Below are 16,260 nucleotides of genomic sequence, written 5' to 3'. Positions count from 1 at the left end.
TATCTTATTTATTCAGTATCATTTATCTATCTATTCTTTAACATACTCATTCATTTACCTTAATATGTTGTGTATATGGGTATATGTGTGCACATATGTATATGTGGGTGAAAGTATGTACGCAAATGCATTTGTGTTTTTATAAACATGTACAAGTGCATGTGTTTATGTGTATATGTATATTCATGTTTATAACTATATAGAGACATTTTATTTTATATTGCATTCTAATATTATTTCATTTAACTTATTTCAAGTATATTTTCTGGTTTAAAAAGGAGAAAACAATAAAAAGAGGAGTATTGATGAAATGGTTTACGACAGTTTCAGTCATATCAAGATTGTATTACTGTGACTGTAATCAATAGCAAAAAGCTGACAATGTCATGATCGCATGTAATACTCTGAAAATAAAAAAAGGAAAATATACATATTTTTAAACATAAAAAATAAATAAATAAATAAATAAACTGGTTCAGGACACTAAGTCGTGATGAAGGTAAACATTTAGAATCACAAACTACGCTGCCTCCTTAATGCAAAGCTAAGTTGGTTAGTGCTAATGCTCCTGCTCTTGGCTTTGTGGTGTTTCCCACTGCTGTGCGATTTGTCCACAGTGCCAAGTCCAAGACTATTAGTACATGTGACATGGGGTAGTCACTTCATTAATTGGGCTTACCTGGTAAAGCGCACTTTGCAGATGGCGCATTCATAAGGTTTCTCTCCCGTGTGCGTTCGGATGTGGCGGGGTAGCTTGCCTGCTCCTTGAATGACCTTGGAGCATATGGGGCATTTCTGGAAGGCCTTAGAGCGCATCTTCCTCTCGCCTCCACCACCTCCTCCTCCTCCACCCCCGCTGCCTCTCTCTCCCACCCCCCTCTCTCCTCCTCCTCCTACTCTGTCTTGGCCTGTTCTCCCCCGTGATAACCAGAGCGGCGGCACTCCCTGTGACACGGCAGCAGAGGCTGGATCCTCGTGCTGCGTGCTGTTAAAATAATTCAAGTAAAATTCCATGTCGGGGTCATCCCCATCTCCCTGCTCCTCCCCGGTTGTTGGGCGCTCCTTCTGCCTCTCGATGGAGTCCATCATCTGCTGCAGGAGGGCGCTGGCAGAACCCCTCTCCCTCGCCATCACCTCCCTGCTCCCGTCCTCCACCTCTGTGTCCGGCCCCAGCCTAGACTCAGCGGGGAGGTAGAAGTGCCCGTTTTGGGATGGAGGGTAGTAAGATGACCCCAGGCTTGCTCCGTTCCTCTGCACCGCCTCCCCGTCCTCGTCTTCCTCTTCGTCCTCATCCTCTTCCTCTGGCTCCTGTGTGGGGGCCTGGGCCAAGGCGAGGGCCAGAGGGGAGTAGTACTCACCAGGACCAGCAGGAGCCCCATTGCTGGGGGTGCCGCCATTTCCGTGGTTAAAGTGCAGGTGTGTGGGCAGGTCCCTGAGCTCTGGCGTGCTGCAGCTGCTGCTCCAGTGCGCCCCTCTCTGGAAGTACTCCAGGTACTCCCGGGCCCGCACCCGGTTCCCCTGCTCCCTGCTGCCTCTGCCCTTCCCCTCCTCATCTTCATCTTCATCTCTTTGCTCACTGCCCGCCTAGTGAAACATGACGGGGAACAAAGAGAGTCAGGGCAGGAGAAATTCAAAGTCAGAGAAAGGTTGCACTATAGACTGTATAATAAAGACGAAGGACATGACAGCTCCCCAAAAGTGAAGCCAAAACATCTTGATCACCTCCTGGTTGCTGGCTCCCCTATAGATCATAAATTCAGCCCCCTCCATGTTAGCGGATGGGACACGAGCCAAACTAAAAGATAAAAGTATGCGTCAAAGATGCTTTCCCAACGATGATTTCTCTCATTTTAGGTAGTTCTTATCACGCTGATGTTTGTTCTAGTGTTCATTTCTATGATACATTTGCTTTAAATCAGGGTTCCTGTAGCTTAGGGCAAGTTAGATTTAAGACTTTTTAATTAATTGTAAGACTAATTTTCTGATAATCAAAATTAAAGGAGGACAATTTCATTTGGCCCAAATGTTAAGTAGGACATAAAATGTCTTTGGTCCAGTGAAAAAGTCAGAGTATTTGCATTAAATGCTGAAATAACAACCTTTTCTAAGGGGAAACCTATGGAAGACAACCAAAATATTATATTATCATAGAAGTATCTTTTAGGTTTACCAACTGAAGAGGGAAATATCTGGCACTTCTGTCAAATTCTCTTGGCAATTTTGTGTTTTTCACTCTGCATGTGAGATTCAAATGCTTGGATTCCTATCATGAATATTAAACAAAAAAATAGATGTTACCAATTATTTTCAGATTTTATAATGCAACCTCAAAGAATGTCTGAGTATTTTTAAACTTTGGAAAGATTAATTTAAGTCATTTCAATACTAATAAAGACATTATTTTTAGATTAAGGAATTCAATGCCTTTTAAGACTTTTTAAGGATCTGCAGGAATTCTGGTTTTAATAAATTGCTTGATGCTATAAAAAAGGGTATTCTTCGACATGACTGACAGCTTTGTGTGCAAATTGGTGTGCACAGGTTCAATGGCAATTTTTCATGATTGGTCAGACAGATGTTTGGGCAAGACTTTACATTGTGAAGACATTACAGTTTTTTTTTTTTGCTTTTCTTGGCTCCAGGAAAGTTTTGCAAATATAAAACCATCATGGATCAAAAATTCACATTAGAAAGAGTCATAACCGACCTGTTTTGCAGTTTAAGGCCTCCTTTAAACAATTATAAAGTCTTCTACAAAATCTACAACAGTAAGTCTTATCAGCATGGGTATATCACTATCTGGGTATCTTGGATGCACACCCAAGGGTTCATTATACCCATGAGCACATGCATGTGCATATCACAGCTACACTTGATCATGCTGAAGTGTAGCTGCGATATGCTGCGTCTGTAGTTGGCAAAATAACATGCTGTCCTTCCACACAAGTTATTGGCTCAGAATGAGTAAGTGCTGAACTCAAAGACTGTGGGCGTGTGTTTGGCATGGTGAGAGAGACTGATAAAGGCCATGATGTAAGCTTGACTATGCTGACTATTTAATGAAGGGGGTGGTATGATGAACGGACACCTCATTCGCTAAGTGGCTGAAGCAGGAGAACTATATGTGGTCTGTGCGTTGCTATGAGTTAATTTATCACTTGCAACAGGTTGCTTATGGCGTCACTGTTTCATTAAGGCAAAGCAGATCAAATCTCATCTAAAAGCTTAAATTTGACACTAACACACTTCTACGTCTATAATGGTGTTGTACCGGCGGGGAGAGCACTTTGGTGTCCAGCAGGTGTGTACAGACGTCCTGGACAGGTGGGATTTCCAGGAGGTGTGCAGCGGCAAGGATGTCAGCCACGCTGCTGTGACTGACTGTCAACGTGGCTGTGTAGGCAAAGTCCAGCAACGCTCCCAGAGCCTCCGCCGCCACAAAGTCGATGTTGTAGATGTTCTGTTGGTCGGCGGCAGCCCCTGAAGTGAAGAGCTTGTGGAAGTAGGAGCTGCAGGACGCCAGGACGGAGCGGTGAGCCGGGAACTCCCGTTCCTGGGTAACCAGGAGCACGTCGCACAGCAGGCCGCTGAGCCGCTGCTTGTTCAGGCTGCCCAGGATGTCTGCGCTGTGCTCAGGGAACGGGATCCCCACAGGGCCTTCCTCTGCCTCTCCTGCCCCTCCTCTCCCTCCTCCGCCGCCGCTGCTTGCTGTCCCTCTGAGCCGCCTTCCGCCCCGCCCGCCGGCTCCTGACGACATCTTCCACCAGCCTGCCGCCGAGCCGCCTAGCACAGCCCCCACCCGTGTATCCGTCCTGCCGTCTGTCCGTCTGCCCGTCTGAGGGGAGAGGAGTTGGATGGAGGGGAAAGACAGAGAGGAAATAATAGATCAGTTCATGGCATTCTTTATGTGGATAAAGGAAGAGAGAGGGATATTGATTAATCGATTCACCACAGTCAGAAATATACACTGGAATGCTTCAGAACGCAAACCAGTGCGTTAATGGAGGACACAGTTGAAGTTGGAAATCTTGAGTACAAGTGTAGGGAGCACCGAACCCACTGAGTCCAATTCAAGATTTTATTGTCATGAGTGGGCAGCAGAACAATATATGGAAATACATTCTCCCTATCTACACTGCACTACAAAGCCCACCTGTATAGTTGGGTATCCTGTTCTTAAGATCCTACAGGTCTAATACCTCTTCAGAAATTCAGTCATATTCTATAGATCTGATAACAGATACAAAGAGGGCCTCATGGCCTTATGTCAAAACCATGAGGACACCAAGACAACAATAGTGGCATACAGTGTCCAGAGGATTATTGCCCAGTCCATAACATACAAAAATGCACACATACAGACTAAAGAATCTTTGCAAAATCTAAAATGTTGGGTCAGATCAGGTTGCGTGCCAATTATTATAATTTATAGTTATCAGCTGCAATACAGGTCTGGTAATCAGCATCTTGATGGATGAGCTTTCAAGGCAAAATGTCACAACTCAGGAAAAAGAAAAGAGTGCAAGATTATTTAGTTTGTCAAAAGTCTGTCTTGAATATAATGGCAACATCTGGCAAACAGACAAACTGTAACGACAACTAGACACTGCTCTGACAAGTTGAAAGTGTCAGTATACACTATAGAGCTGTCTGATGAACACTGATAATTGGTCTGCAACCTTTAAAAATTAGTGAAGTGTTGATGATATGACTTTTCTCTATTCTCTGTGCCAGAAGTACTCAACTTGCTTTGCGCAGGGGCCACAGTTGCAAAATGACAGATAGCAAAGGGCCGGTTAATGAACTAACAATTTTTATCAGTATATAAAGCAAATGAATTGCCTGATATCAACTTTTCAGCGTTTGCTGTTTTCACTCATCCTCACCGAGAGGCAAACTGTGTCGCAGCACACATGTTAGGTGTACACAGGGGCATTTCTGAAATTTCAGGACGTTCAGGGCTTAGCCCTCACCTCTGATGGGGGGGCAGAGGGAGCTTCCCTTACCATTTTTTTTCAAAAAGTTAATGGTACTTTACCACTGGATTTTAGATTATTACAGAAAGTAGGGTTTGTGGCAAACAAACCTTTATGATCCTTAAATGTTTTGTTCAGCAAGACAATCTTCACAAATGAACACCACTTTTGCATATTAACAAGTGTGCAATGTAATACTTAAATGCAATTGCCAGAAGTAAAAAGCTAAAATTAGGCTACAAACAAGCTAACGCAACGTCACACCAGCACCGCAACATGGCTGTAAAGTTGTGTTTGGCATGTTGACGTTCTGTAGCGTTCACTAGGCTACCTGTCAGCAAACACCTTTTTAAAGAGACATAACAGGTTTAAGTGGGGTTACTGACTTACTTTATGTTGTAGAACAGAACATGAAAGTCTCTTAAGCTGTGTTAAACAAATACCTCATTTCAGACATCTGACAAAAAACCCATTGGCTTCAAGAGGAGGGTACTAGGAGTGCTAAAATGCTAAATCTCATTTGCTGGTTTAAGGAATAAATCCTGCAACACTCTATATGATGCTTTTTCATTTCATTTACATTCAAAGTGCAAAAATTAAAAAAAAAAAAAAAAAAAATCAACCAAAAAAATCCACCTGGCAGTCTATCAATGGCCAGATTTGGTCTGCATAAGTTGAGTATCACTTCTGTATACTTATGACCTTCATCAAAGTAAACTCTGTACAGACTTTTTTAGTCTCTAAGTAAAATCTAAAATGATTCACCATGAGAAGTCATCTTTATTCATTAGTATCTTGGCAATGCAAAAACTTCTCTACTGATTTCTCACATCAACACGTTGACAGTTTCATGAAAATATGTGTTTTTATGCCCAAGCCATCCATATCAAAATCCTTCAAGATGTATCTCTTATACCAATAAAAAGGACTAATTAAAGTTAAGAAAGGGCTCTATGAGTGTCTGACCTGAGAATGAGCCTCACAGTGAAAGCTTTAAATTTGCCGTAATGAGTTAAAAGCTGTAAACAATCTTTTTTTTTTTTTGTAAGGAGTAGCTCATGAAAGGAGCATCACAAAATATAGTAGCAAAAACAGCCTATTCAAACATTCACTCCTTTTTGCTAGAGCCTTGAGAGAGCATCCCAAGTAACTGGAGAGCAGCCACAGAGTAACACCACAGTGCTGCACATCACAACCGCTTGGAACTCGTTTTTAAGCAAATCTGACACAACAAGTGTATTTACAGATTTACTACGACGGCAAAAAGTGTGACAATGTGCAATAAATGAGTGGCACTGAATAAATAATGACTCACAACAATTTTGGACTGCAACTGGCAATGCATTTTGCCTGCTAAAACACAGCGAGTGGGTGAATGACTAAGTGAAGATGTTTGTGCACTATATATGTGTGCAGGTGGATGTTTCCTTGTAAACACGCCTACATCTATGAGTGTGTGTGCATGCGCCCGTGCAAGAAACCAATAAGAGGTCGTGGAGGACAGATAGGCAGAGGGCAGTGAGGATCAGAGTGCATGCTGGGAGCTGGACTGTGCAGCTTGTTCACTCTGTGTCAGTTGAGAGCTGGGGAGGGGAGGCGAGGGAGGTGGAGGAAAAGAGGGGGGAGGGAGGGAGAGGGGGGCCTGCCAGAGCAGACCCTGTGGAAAAACTCCACAGGAGGAGGAAGAGGACACGCAACAAGCTGCGAGGGAACAGTATTAAAAAGGGAGGTTGTCAATCCGGTCTGAGCTGGTTACCCCACCCTGCACTGTGTGCCAAGTTTCAGGAAAGGCTGTCCCCTCGCTCACGTGTGGGGGGGAGATTAAAATGATCGACTGAAGCCTGCACAGTGGGAGGGGGGTTTCGGCAGAACAAGCCATCCTCGATTTCTCTATTAACACACACATACAAGCAAATACTGTAACATCACAGGGACATCGATAACGCGGATACACACACATAAACGCACATATAGGACATCCACCGCCCCCACCCCCTTCTCCATCTGCCAGGGAGACCTAGCAGGGGGTGAGGCCGGGGGGGTTGGAGGATGCATTGAGTGTGTTGCTCTCTACAAGAGCAAGGCATTCAAATGACATTCCTTCAGATCAGCTCTCCTGGTATGTTTGTACGCTACACCCCACTACCAAACCTGCCTAACCTGGCCGCCTCTCCTTGTTCTTTCCTGTTCACCTGTGTTCACCTCACCCTTTTCTCTCTGCAGTTATGTACTCCCCAGTAAAAACCAACTCCTATCCGTCTCCACACCTTGAGATCTGGCAACATGTCAGCTCTGCCCACAGGTAAGAGTTAGGTAAAGGCTTTAAAAAAAGACCTTTGTAGGGAGGCAGGAAGGAGAGGAGAGCTCAAACTTATCACGATCCTCTAAATGGGTCAATGATTGTTTTCATTTAGGCAACACATTTTGATACAGATAAATGTTGCGCATTCAAATAACAGGTCATACTGCTTTGTTTGATCAACGACTACACCATTTCCAGCGGTGGAATTAAACTAAGTACATTTACTCAAATATTGTACTAAAGTACACATTTAAGGTATCTGTACATTACAGTATTTTCTTTTCATGTGACTTCATACTTTTTACTCCACTACATTTATCTGACAGCTTTAGTTACTGTACAAATTAAGATTTTTGCATAAAAAACATAGGAAGAGTTTATATAGTTTGATGTTTTGTTAGAAATAACTGACTGGTTTATGCATGTACAACTGAGACAGATAAATTATTGCCAACTATTTTGATAAACCTTTTTCTACTTCATTTTATATAATTTTGAGTTTTGGGTGGAGTGTTTTTTTTATTTTTTTGTTAATAATATTAAGTGTTGGGGAGTCTTTTTTCCCTTTTTTTTAATAATTTGGGATGAACTGGGTATTTTTTTCTATTTTCTTTTATAATTTTGACTTTTTAGTGTGTTTATTTATTTTCTTTTTTTCATAATTTTGTGGGGTTTTTGGTGTTTGTTGTTTTCTTTCATTTTTAAAAAAGACTTTTCTGCATTGGGTACTTTCACTTTTAACACTTCAAGTACATGTTCATGATTATACTAACTTGCTTACTTTTCTTTAACTTACTTTTACTTGACTTTTACTTTTACGTAACATTTTTACTGCAGGACTTTTACTTAAGGAGAGGAACTAAATACTTCTTCCACCACTGACCATTTTTTGCTCCTTACTGCAGGTCTCCCTTAACTCAATTAAGTTTGGATGGACAGCTGACCACAAAGCCTCTGCATACACCAGTGCCAATGTCTTTCACAAAGCTCAGATGAAACAGGACTGTCAGACATGGCATGAGCAAATTTTATTATCCAAGCCCTCATCTGAATATGCTGAGGGGAGGGAGGGCAAAGACAAAGAGAGACGGCACAGGAGGGAGAGAGGAAGAGAGAGCAGAGTGAGATGGTGATGGAAGAAAGAGCAACACAAAGGGCAACCGCATGGCTACTGGTCACGTCCTTCACAGGTGGAAATAGATCTCTGCGAGCCCATCCAGACCTGAGCCAACCTGCCTTTCTCTAACACACACACAGCACCTGCACTAGACCAGGCTTTGCTACAAGCTTGTGTAGCGCGTTATCCCCCGTACATATAGCTGGCTGACCCAGGGTCACGGCTTTGTGGGGTAAAGACGCTGAGCTGAGAGGAGATAAAACACACACATACAAACACACACACACGCACAAATTCCAATCCAGTGCCAACTAAGCATGGAGGGACTACTCTGCATGCACCTGTCCCCGGATAACCCCGCAAAGAGCACTAAGGAAGAGGAAACACAGTGCAACAAACCTGATCCCGACACCTCCTCATGGCTTGAAACATTCCTTATCACTAATTCATGCCTGTGGGTGACAAGGCCCGCAACCCGGCACAAAGCAGCGCAGCAGCTGTCCGTGTCCCTGGTGCTCCACTTCCAGGGAAGGGCCTTTTTTCTCAAAGCCTGGTCGGTGAGCATCCAGGCCTGCTTTGCAAGTCAAACAACCTCTTTAAAACAGGACCAGCCCATCCTATCCCCGCCCTCATTACCTCCAACTCATCCGTATCATCCCCCTAACACGTCCCACAGCAAGGACAGATATCAAAATTACACTTCAGGGACGAAACAGGCCACAACGATCTCCTGTGAAACAATTTCGCTGTTACTTCAATTGACTGTGCTGCGTGTGTGTTCTTAATATCCACACCAAAGGCAGTCACACCCAATTTGCTTGTCATTCACTGACAAACACACTGACATCAGGCTGTGGCTGAAGTTAGTAAAAGTGTTTTTAACATGCCTGATACGTATCATCTATGGAAGGACTGCAGAATTTCCACTCTCAAAGTATCTCTGTCTTTGGCTGACACATACCAGTCATTCCTAAATACAAAGGAACAAACTGTTAACCCTGTGCAACCTCAGATGTTTCTTTGAGAGGTGGAGAAATAAATACCTTACTGGTACTTTTTAACGTATTATTGAGTGGGAGAAAAGTGTAGAGTAAAAATGATTACTATCAGACTAACACAAACATCAGTTATTTCAGTATTGTATTTAATATTTGCATTTCATTTTGGTTTGACTCGACTGAATTTTAAAGCAAATACGCTCCCTTTCGTCTCCTTTTATTCAAAACATTGAAGTTCTAGTTTCTTAATCTCTGGCATGTAAATAGTTACTGGCTCCGAAAAATAATGCTCAATTCAAAACTACAACAACTTTAGGCGGGAGAAATAAGCAAATATAACTGAATCATTGATCCCTTAAACCATAAATGTTAATGGAGCACAGATGGGACACAGTTTACTACTAAAATGTGGAGCAGAAATTTTATAACACCTAGTGAAGTGTTATTAGCCTATACAAGAGAACAACTCTGTTAATTCACTTCCCATTTTACACAGGTGAAGACTTTCTGCATGCAAGAGTAGTATACATACACACACACACACACACACACACACATATATGTGCATATATAAATCTTAAAGTGAAACAAGTTACAGAATTTGATTGTCTCTTCGCTGTTGTCTATGCCTCCCAGACCCTTTCATTATCACTTCACTTTCCTCCCCTGTCCTTATTTCACTGACTATCTCAACTGGCCTCTATGGCAACAAACCTGCCTAGCCCGCCCTGCTGCTGCAAGGGAATCACTTCAGGTCAAGTGGGTTCAAGGTCGGACTGAGATAATGCAAGATAATCGGAATGGGGAGGGGGTGGCAGTTACTTGGAAGAGTGGCTTTTGAGCAAGTGCCACGGCCAAGTGACTCAATGCTGGCAGTGGTGGAAGGAAACCTGATTGGTCATATTGGGAGTGAGGCAGGAAGAGAGCAAGCGACTGATAAAACTGAAGTTGCATTGGCTGCTCTAGACTAGACCTGGCAACGTCTTACTAGAAACTAACCAGGAAGGGCAGCCAAAGCACAGACACAAAGCAAGTGAAAAGGTGGTGGGCGAGGCAGGGCGTTAAACTCACAAGCTCAATCATAACTCATGAGCGTACTGTATGGTGGCCGAGGAATCCGGCTCAGATGTCAATGATAAACTCAGAGAGATCTCATTCGGTTACCTGGTGTAACCTGCCTCAATAAGAAGAGGGAAGGTAACCACCCACAAGTTGGGCAAAGTTTAATGTGAGGAAACTAGTAGGGGGTTTTATGATGTTGTAAAGGGCTGTCTGCACTGCCAGATAGCAAAGGCACAGGAAAAGTGAAACCTATAGCTGCTGCTAATTACTCATGCGAGCTTTCACACTGTTCTTAATTTGTCTGTATTTTGCTTTCGTGCTTGTTTGTAGTCACACAAATGATTAGCTAGAGGCTTGAAAATACAAAACACACTGTATTTCAATCCAGTACAACAGCTGTGAAGTAGTGCTTTTAAAAAAAACTTACATCTTTTAAATAGTGTCTGACACGATGACAGAAAGATGGTGAGGAAAGTAATTTTTGGGTCTGTGGTGTTGACTTGCATTATATTATAATTCTATCTCATATTTTCACTCCCATTTGTAAATGACAAAATATTACAAAAATCCTATTTATAATAATGCAATGTTGTTTAAAGCTGCAGTTGGTAACTTTTAGATAAAATAACCTTTTGTAATATTTGCTCAAACTGTCACTGTATTCACACAGCACTAAATGGAAAACATTAAAGTTAATCTGACAAAAAAACAAATCATACTCCTTTGACCTCTATTGCCTTGTAGTGCATCTAATGGCATTACTGGGTGTCAACAAAACAAGAAATACGACCCAATTCTTCAATACAGCTGTCAATCATGCATGTGAACTGCAGTAAAACTGTCAAACTAGGCAGCGTCGATCATGATCCTGTTACTGAAATGCCATTTTCTCCCCTCAAATTTTTTTAAAACATATTTTAGTTTACTTTTTAGCTGTTAAATGGGAAAACTGTTCCCGCCACTGATTGACCAGGTCAAAACATCTTAACAGTGAACTATAGCATATTGCTGAAAACATTTAAGGCGAGTAATGCTGCATAAACGACTCTTCGGTTCTGATTTGTTGTTTCTGGAGCAACATCATTTTTTTTGTGTGCTGTCTTCAGATGCCTTTTATACCTTTTAACCCAGAGCATCTTGGTAAGAAATGCTCCATAAACTGCAAGAAGATTTAGATTTTTATTTTATTTATTTTTAATTTATTTTTTTAAAAATCAGGGACAAGATAACTAACTAACTATAAAAAACTATATATAATATATATCATAAATATGAAAATCTAAATGTTGATACATAATTACAAATTCAAGCACTTTTACCAGGTCGTGTTTAACTTGGTTTTTTTTTATAATTACATTTCTTTTTGTTTTTGTTTGTTTGTTGGGGGGGGTGTGTGTGTGTGTGGTTTTTTATACACATTTTCAAGCATTTTTCTTGTACTTTTTAGTAATTCCCCATGTTTTGAAAGAAATCTAGCCAATTTGGTCAGTGTAGGGTTAAGCAAATACGCAATAGTTATTTTCAGTTACGAACTGTAGCTTTAAAGCCACTCCACTAAAATGTAAAGCATGGAAACTTAAAATAGGGTTGAGATGACATACAAACAACTAAAGCAGTATCCTCAGCAGAAAGTGATCATTATAAATACAGCAGTATTTTGTGGCTTTTGTATAGCATGTGCAGGTGTTTTTGTGTTCAATATCATATCAATACTATCTAAAATCTATAAACAACAGTATGTCTATTGGAGGTATTTCATGATGAAATTACTTCTTTGGACAGTAGCTTTTCACAAGCTGTAGTGCAACAAAACCACATGCACAGTCTGAGTTCCTTTCAGCTTGAGTAACATGCTCTGACACTGCCATGCTGCCAACCAGGAAGTGTAACAAAATCTAACACATGGCTTCAGAAACGGCACTACAACCCCAACACAGTGTCATCATGCAGAAGTCAAGCGGGGCTGGTTGGTCAGTCCGCAGGCCCGACGTGCCCCTGGATGCGCCACTTTGTGCATGCGCAGCCCAACAGGGAAAGACGACTTCCTGTGAGTCTGTGACAGGCGTGTAACAGAACCCGCTCTGTTATCAGATGACCAGCTCTCTGCTCGCTCGCTCTCTCTGTCCCTACTGTCTGACCCTCTTTCTTTCTCTCTCTTTCTCTTCCTCTCATCTGTCGCTCTCATCTCATCATTGCTCCATCTCTGTCTCAGACTCAGCACTGCATAGTACCCACCACATCGCCCACTTCCCCTTTCCACTGCTGAGAAGGCAAAGCATCGCAGACCCACCCACCTCTTGTGTCTCGCCGTCCTTCAGTGTAACCCACCCCTCTTTTCTCTTGTTTCATCCCATACCAATTCACTAAATCAACATGCAGACAGTGTCAGACTGGTCGCATATCCCCTTCCTGATCAGTTGGCCTTTCTGCTTGATTAAGGTGGTGTTTAAACGCAACATAATCATGTTTTTTACTGTATATTGAAAACTCTCTATTAACCGTTTGAAACCTGGATCGACATATTTTTTCTTGTTCTGCCTTCAGATGCCTTTCACATGCATTTAAACCCTGATTTCTTTAAAAAAAAAAAAAAAAAAAAAAAAAACATAGGTAAAAGGCAACCAGTAACTTGGCATGAAATGTTACAGGTACAAGGTGACAAGAAAATTACCTGAAAATTATCTTTAAAAAAGAGAGAGGTACTCAATGGAAAAAATAACAGTAAAACTTCATGGGCTCCTATAATTACCCTTTTTTAGATGACTAAAGTGATACGGTGCTGTGCTGATTGCATTGTGAATTTGGCCACTTAATTTTTATTTACTTTCTTTTCATTTTAATGTATTAATTTATTATCTGGAGGCCATGATTTGTAATTTGTATGTTTGTTTGGCAAATGGTGAGTAGTTTTCTGACAAAGTAGCAATGTAAAATTAATATTTTATTAACATTTTGTAAAAAAAAAAAAAACAAAAGAGTAAGAGGATAATAAAAAAATATCAAATAACTAAGGAATATCAAGACAACAATATTAATGATTATTATAATTACACATATAAAATTAGGTTAATATGTTTATATACGTTTTATTTTAGCATGTTTTTTTCATGGTTTCCCTGCTTTTTTTTTCTTTCCTTCTTTCTTTTTTCCCATTATTTTGTGCTTATTTCTGGTAATTGTCCTGTAACTTTTCTTTGGCACTATTTTCTTGCTAACTTTTTGGTCATTTCTCTGTAAGTCGCTCATTGCCATTTTCCCATGTTTTTGATAGAAATCAAGCCAATTCAAACATCACCAAAGGAAATTATCTAACTCAAAATGTGTGAAAAGTCTAGCTTTTCCCCCACCCTGAAAAACATCCCAGTCTCTTCCTCTCCTACTCTAATTTGATCAGGTTGTGTTGGCCTCTCCATAATAAATGTCCCAGAAGAGAACAGAAGAAGCCCCTTTACTCCCCCTAGACTTCAGCACAACAACAGAAAAACAACAGAGAGGGGTCTGTCTATCGGCCTAGCAAGGCTGGTAACTGTGGTATACTGAGCAGCTGACCAGGGGAACCAAACATTAGGGGGAAGTGAAGCTGCATTCACCAAAGAAGGGGCAGATGAAAGTATTCAAAAATGTTTTAACTCATACAAATGAACACATAGAAATAAAACAGCAGCGCGTAAACGATGTTGTTTTGTACAAAACAAGTTCTGATTCCATATGGGCCACAATACATCATTCGACCACATAAACAAAACTGAACAAATATAATGACTGCTACATGCAGTTCATAGTATACAGCCAACATTTCACTCTAAAATAAAGCCTCAAACTGCCACGGCGACATCACGCAACCTGTCTTCCCCGTCTGTCTGAACCTGCTAGTTTCGGGCCATAGTGGTGTAGGCACAAACATACAGGAATATCAAACTGTATTCAGCCTCACCGCCAAATTGATGGGTGGTGTCTTGGACCTGCCCACAGCCACTGAAGTCCCCTGCAATTCCCCTGGAGTCTATTGTTGGTAACACAGACACACACGCGTGCATGCATGCATGCACACAAGCACACACTCGCACACAAACACATATGGCGTCCTAGTTTAACCTCTTGCTGGTATTTACTTGAACTAACTATACTTATCTTCTATAGTGGCACCTAGGAAGAGACATAGAGCGTAGCATCGAGACAACATTTGCTGTAATATTTTCTGTGGCACTGTACTGAATAAAAACAATCTCATCAACCTTGTCTGCTGCCGCCTTCATAGAAGCATTCCAAACACTTTCCCAGCAGTTGGGCGTCTTCATGTACCGCGCGCGTCTTGTACCCTCTCCGTGCCCACACGTTTAAAAAACGGGTTGAACAAGTATGCAAAGCCAAAAAATATGCATCTGGTTATCGAGCAAGGCAGCCAGGGTTCCTGTGAAGTCTCTAAACCACGAGCCACAAGCAAGCAGGACATGACAGGCTAGATTAGAATCTGCTTTTAACAAGATGCTGGTGAGGAAGGGGGGGTTAGTGGATTGGGAGAAAAAGATGTCATGAGATTGACCATGGTGTGAGTAGCTGAGAAAAATTGAAATCAATCAGCGAGCACACAAAGTTCTCCAGCGTACTGCACAAAGTTACCAGAGCTTAAGTTTTATTTTAATATTGCATGGATTTAGCTGAGGCAGCTTCCTCTACCAGTGAAATCCAGTTGTCATGAGATGTGTCACATATTCTCCCCTTCAGCAAGAAAAGACGTCTGAGGTTTCTCACATCAACTATTACTCAACACGCCACCTGTACCGGCACAGTTATCAGCTCGTCGCTTTGCCACACACAAGCAAACATTTGAAGCAGTGGTTTTAGTGGAATTACTTCAACACCCCCAGAAGCAGCAGTACAGGATGTGCAACTGTCTTCATCTTTTCACTCTACTAATAATAGAAGCAGTGCCATTTAGTCCCAGCAGCAGACCAAAACATTAAAAGAATACTGTGCCTTAAAGAAGTATTTCACCGATATAAAGAACACATAAAACAGGCTGTCTATGCAGTAGAAAAATGCAAATACTTTTCAAATTGGTGCTACATGACCGGAGAAAACTGAGAAAAAGGGTGCTTTTGCTCAAGAGTTAGAAAAACTATAACTACGCGAACGCTATAATGTTATGTGGAATGGTTCGTTCGACGCAACGGCGGTCAGCCGGGTCTCAAATCACAGTAAAATGGTACGCTAAAATGTATTTCTGAAAACATTTGAGGAGAGAAACATGCAACTCAATAACAGAATCTTACTTTATATTTGATCAGTGCTGCTTAGTTTACCATTAATTTTTTCGGATGCTGTTTTCACTGTACAGGAAGCAGTGGTGTCCATTTCCTGTTCACAAACTCTTGCAATTACTGTTTAACAGGGCATTAAAATATGCTTCTGAAAATGTATTAGGCGAGAAACAGGCAGTGCAGTAACATTATCCTGATTTATGTTTGATCAGAACTTTTTTTTTACTGTTTGATTGGATTTTGGACGCAGTTTGAAACACAGAGAGAGGGACGGATTTGTCTTTTTCGCACTCTACTTCGAGTACATGCTGGCGGCAGCAAGGTTGGCGGGCAATACGAAAATGCAGAAGTACAGCCTGCAGTACGAGCAACAGGCCCGAGAGCCAGCGAAACGCCGCCAAATGTTGTAAATTATGTCATTTGGAGTTTCGCCGTAGGGAGAGGAGGGATATCTAGGCACTGGTTAGATGGAGAAAAGTTTCATTTACACATACGACCCACTAGGTTTGCAACGGTATGAGATTTTCATGGTACGATAACCGTC

The 16,260-nt window shown here is 41.6% G+C and overlaps 1 protein-coding gene across 1 annotated transcript in view; it reads right to left on the bottom strand.

Annotated features, from left to right (window-relative positions):
• Positions 1–16,260, bottom strand: part of zbtb7a (zinc finger and BTB domain containing 7a) — a 29,009-nt gene that overhangs the window by 10,781 nt on the left and 1,968 nt on the right. The window contains exons 2-3 of the mRNA XM_042482037.2: positions 3,272–3,835; positions 680–1,584 (exon numbers count right to left, since the gene is read on the bottom strand). Coding sequence (XP_042337971.1) covers positions 680–1,584; positions 3,272–3,757 — 1,391 coding nt within the window. The 5' untranslated portion in view covers positions 3,758–3,835. The remainder of the gene's footprint in view (positions 1–679; positions 1,585–3,271; positions 3,836–16,260) is intronic.

The sequence above is a fragment of the Plectropomus leopardus genome, chromosome 5 (genome assembly GCF_026936395.1).
Source record: "Plectropomus leopardus strain MGB_pleo_1.0 chromosome 5, ASM2693639v1, whole genome shotgun sequence".
Lineage (NCBI taxonomy): Eukaryota > Metazoa > Chordata > Actinopteri > Perciformes > Serranidae > Plectropomus > Plectropomus leopardus.
This window is presented reverse-complemented; position numbering and strand designations above follow the sequence as displayed.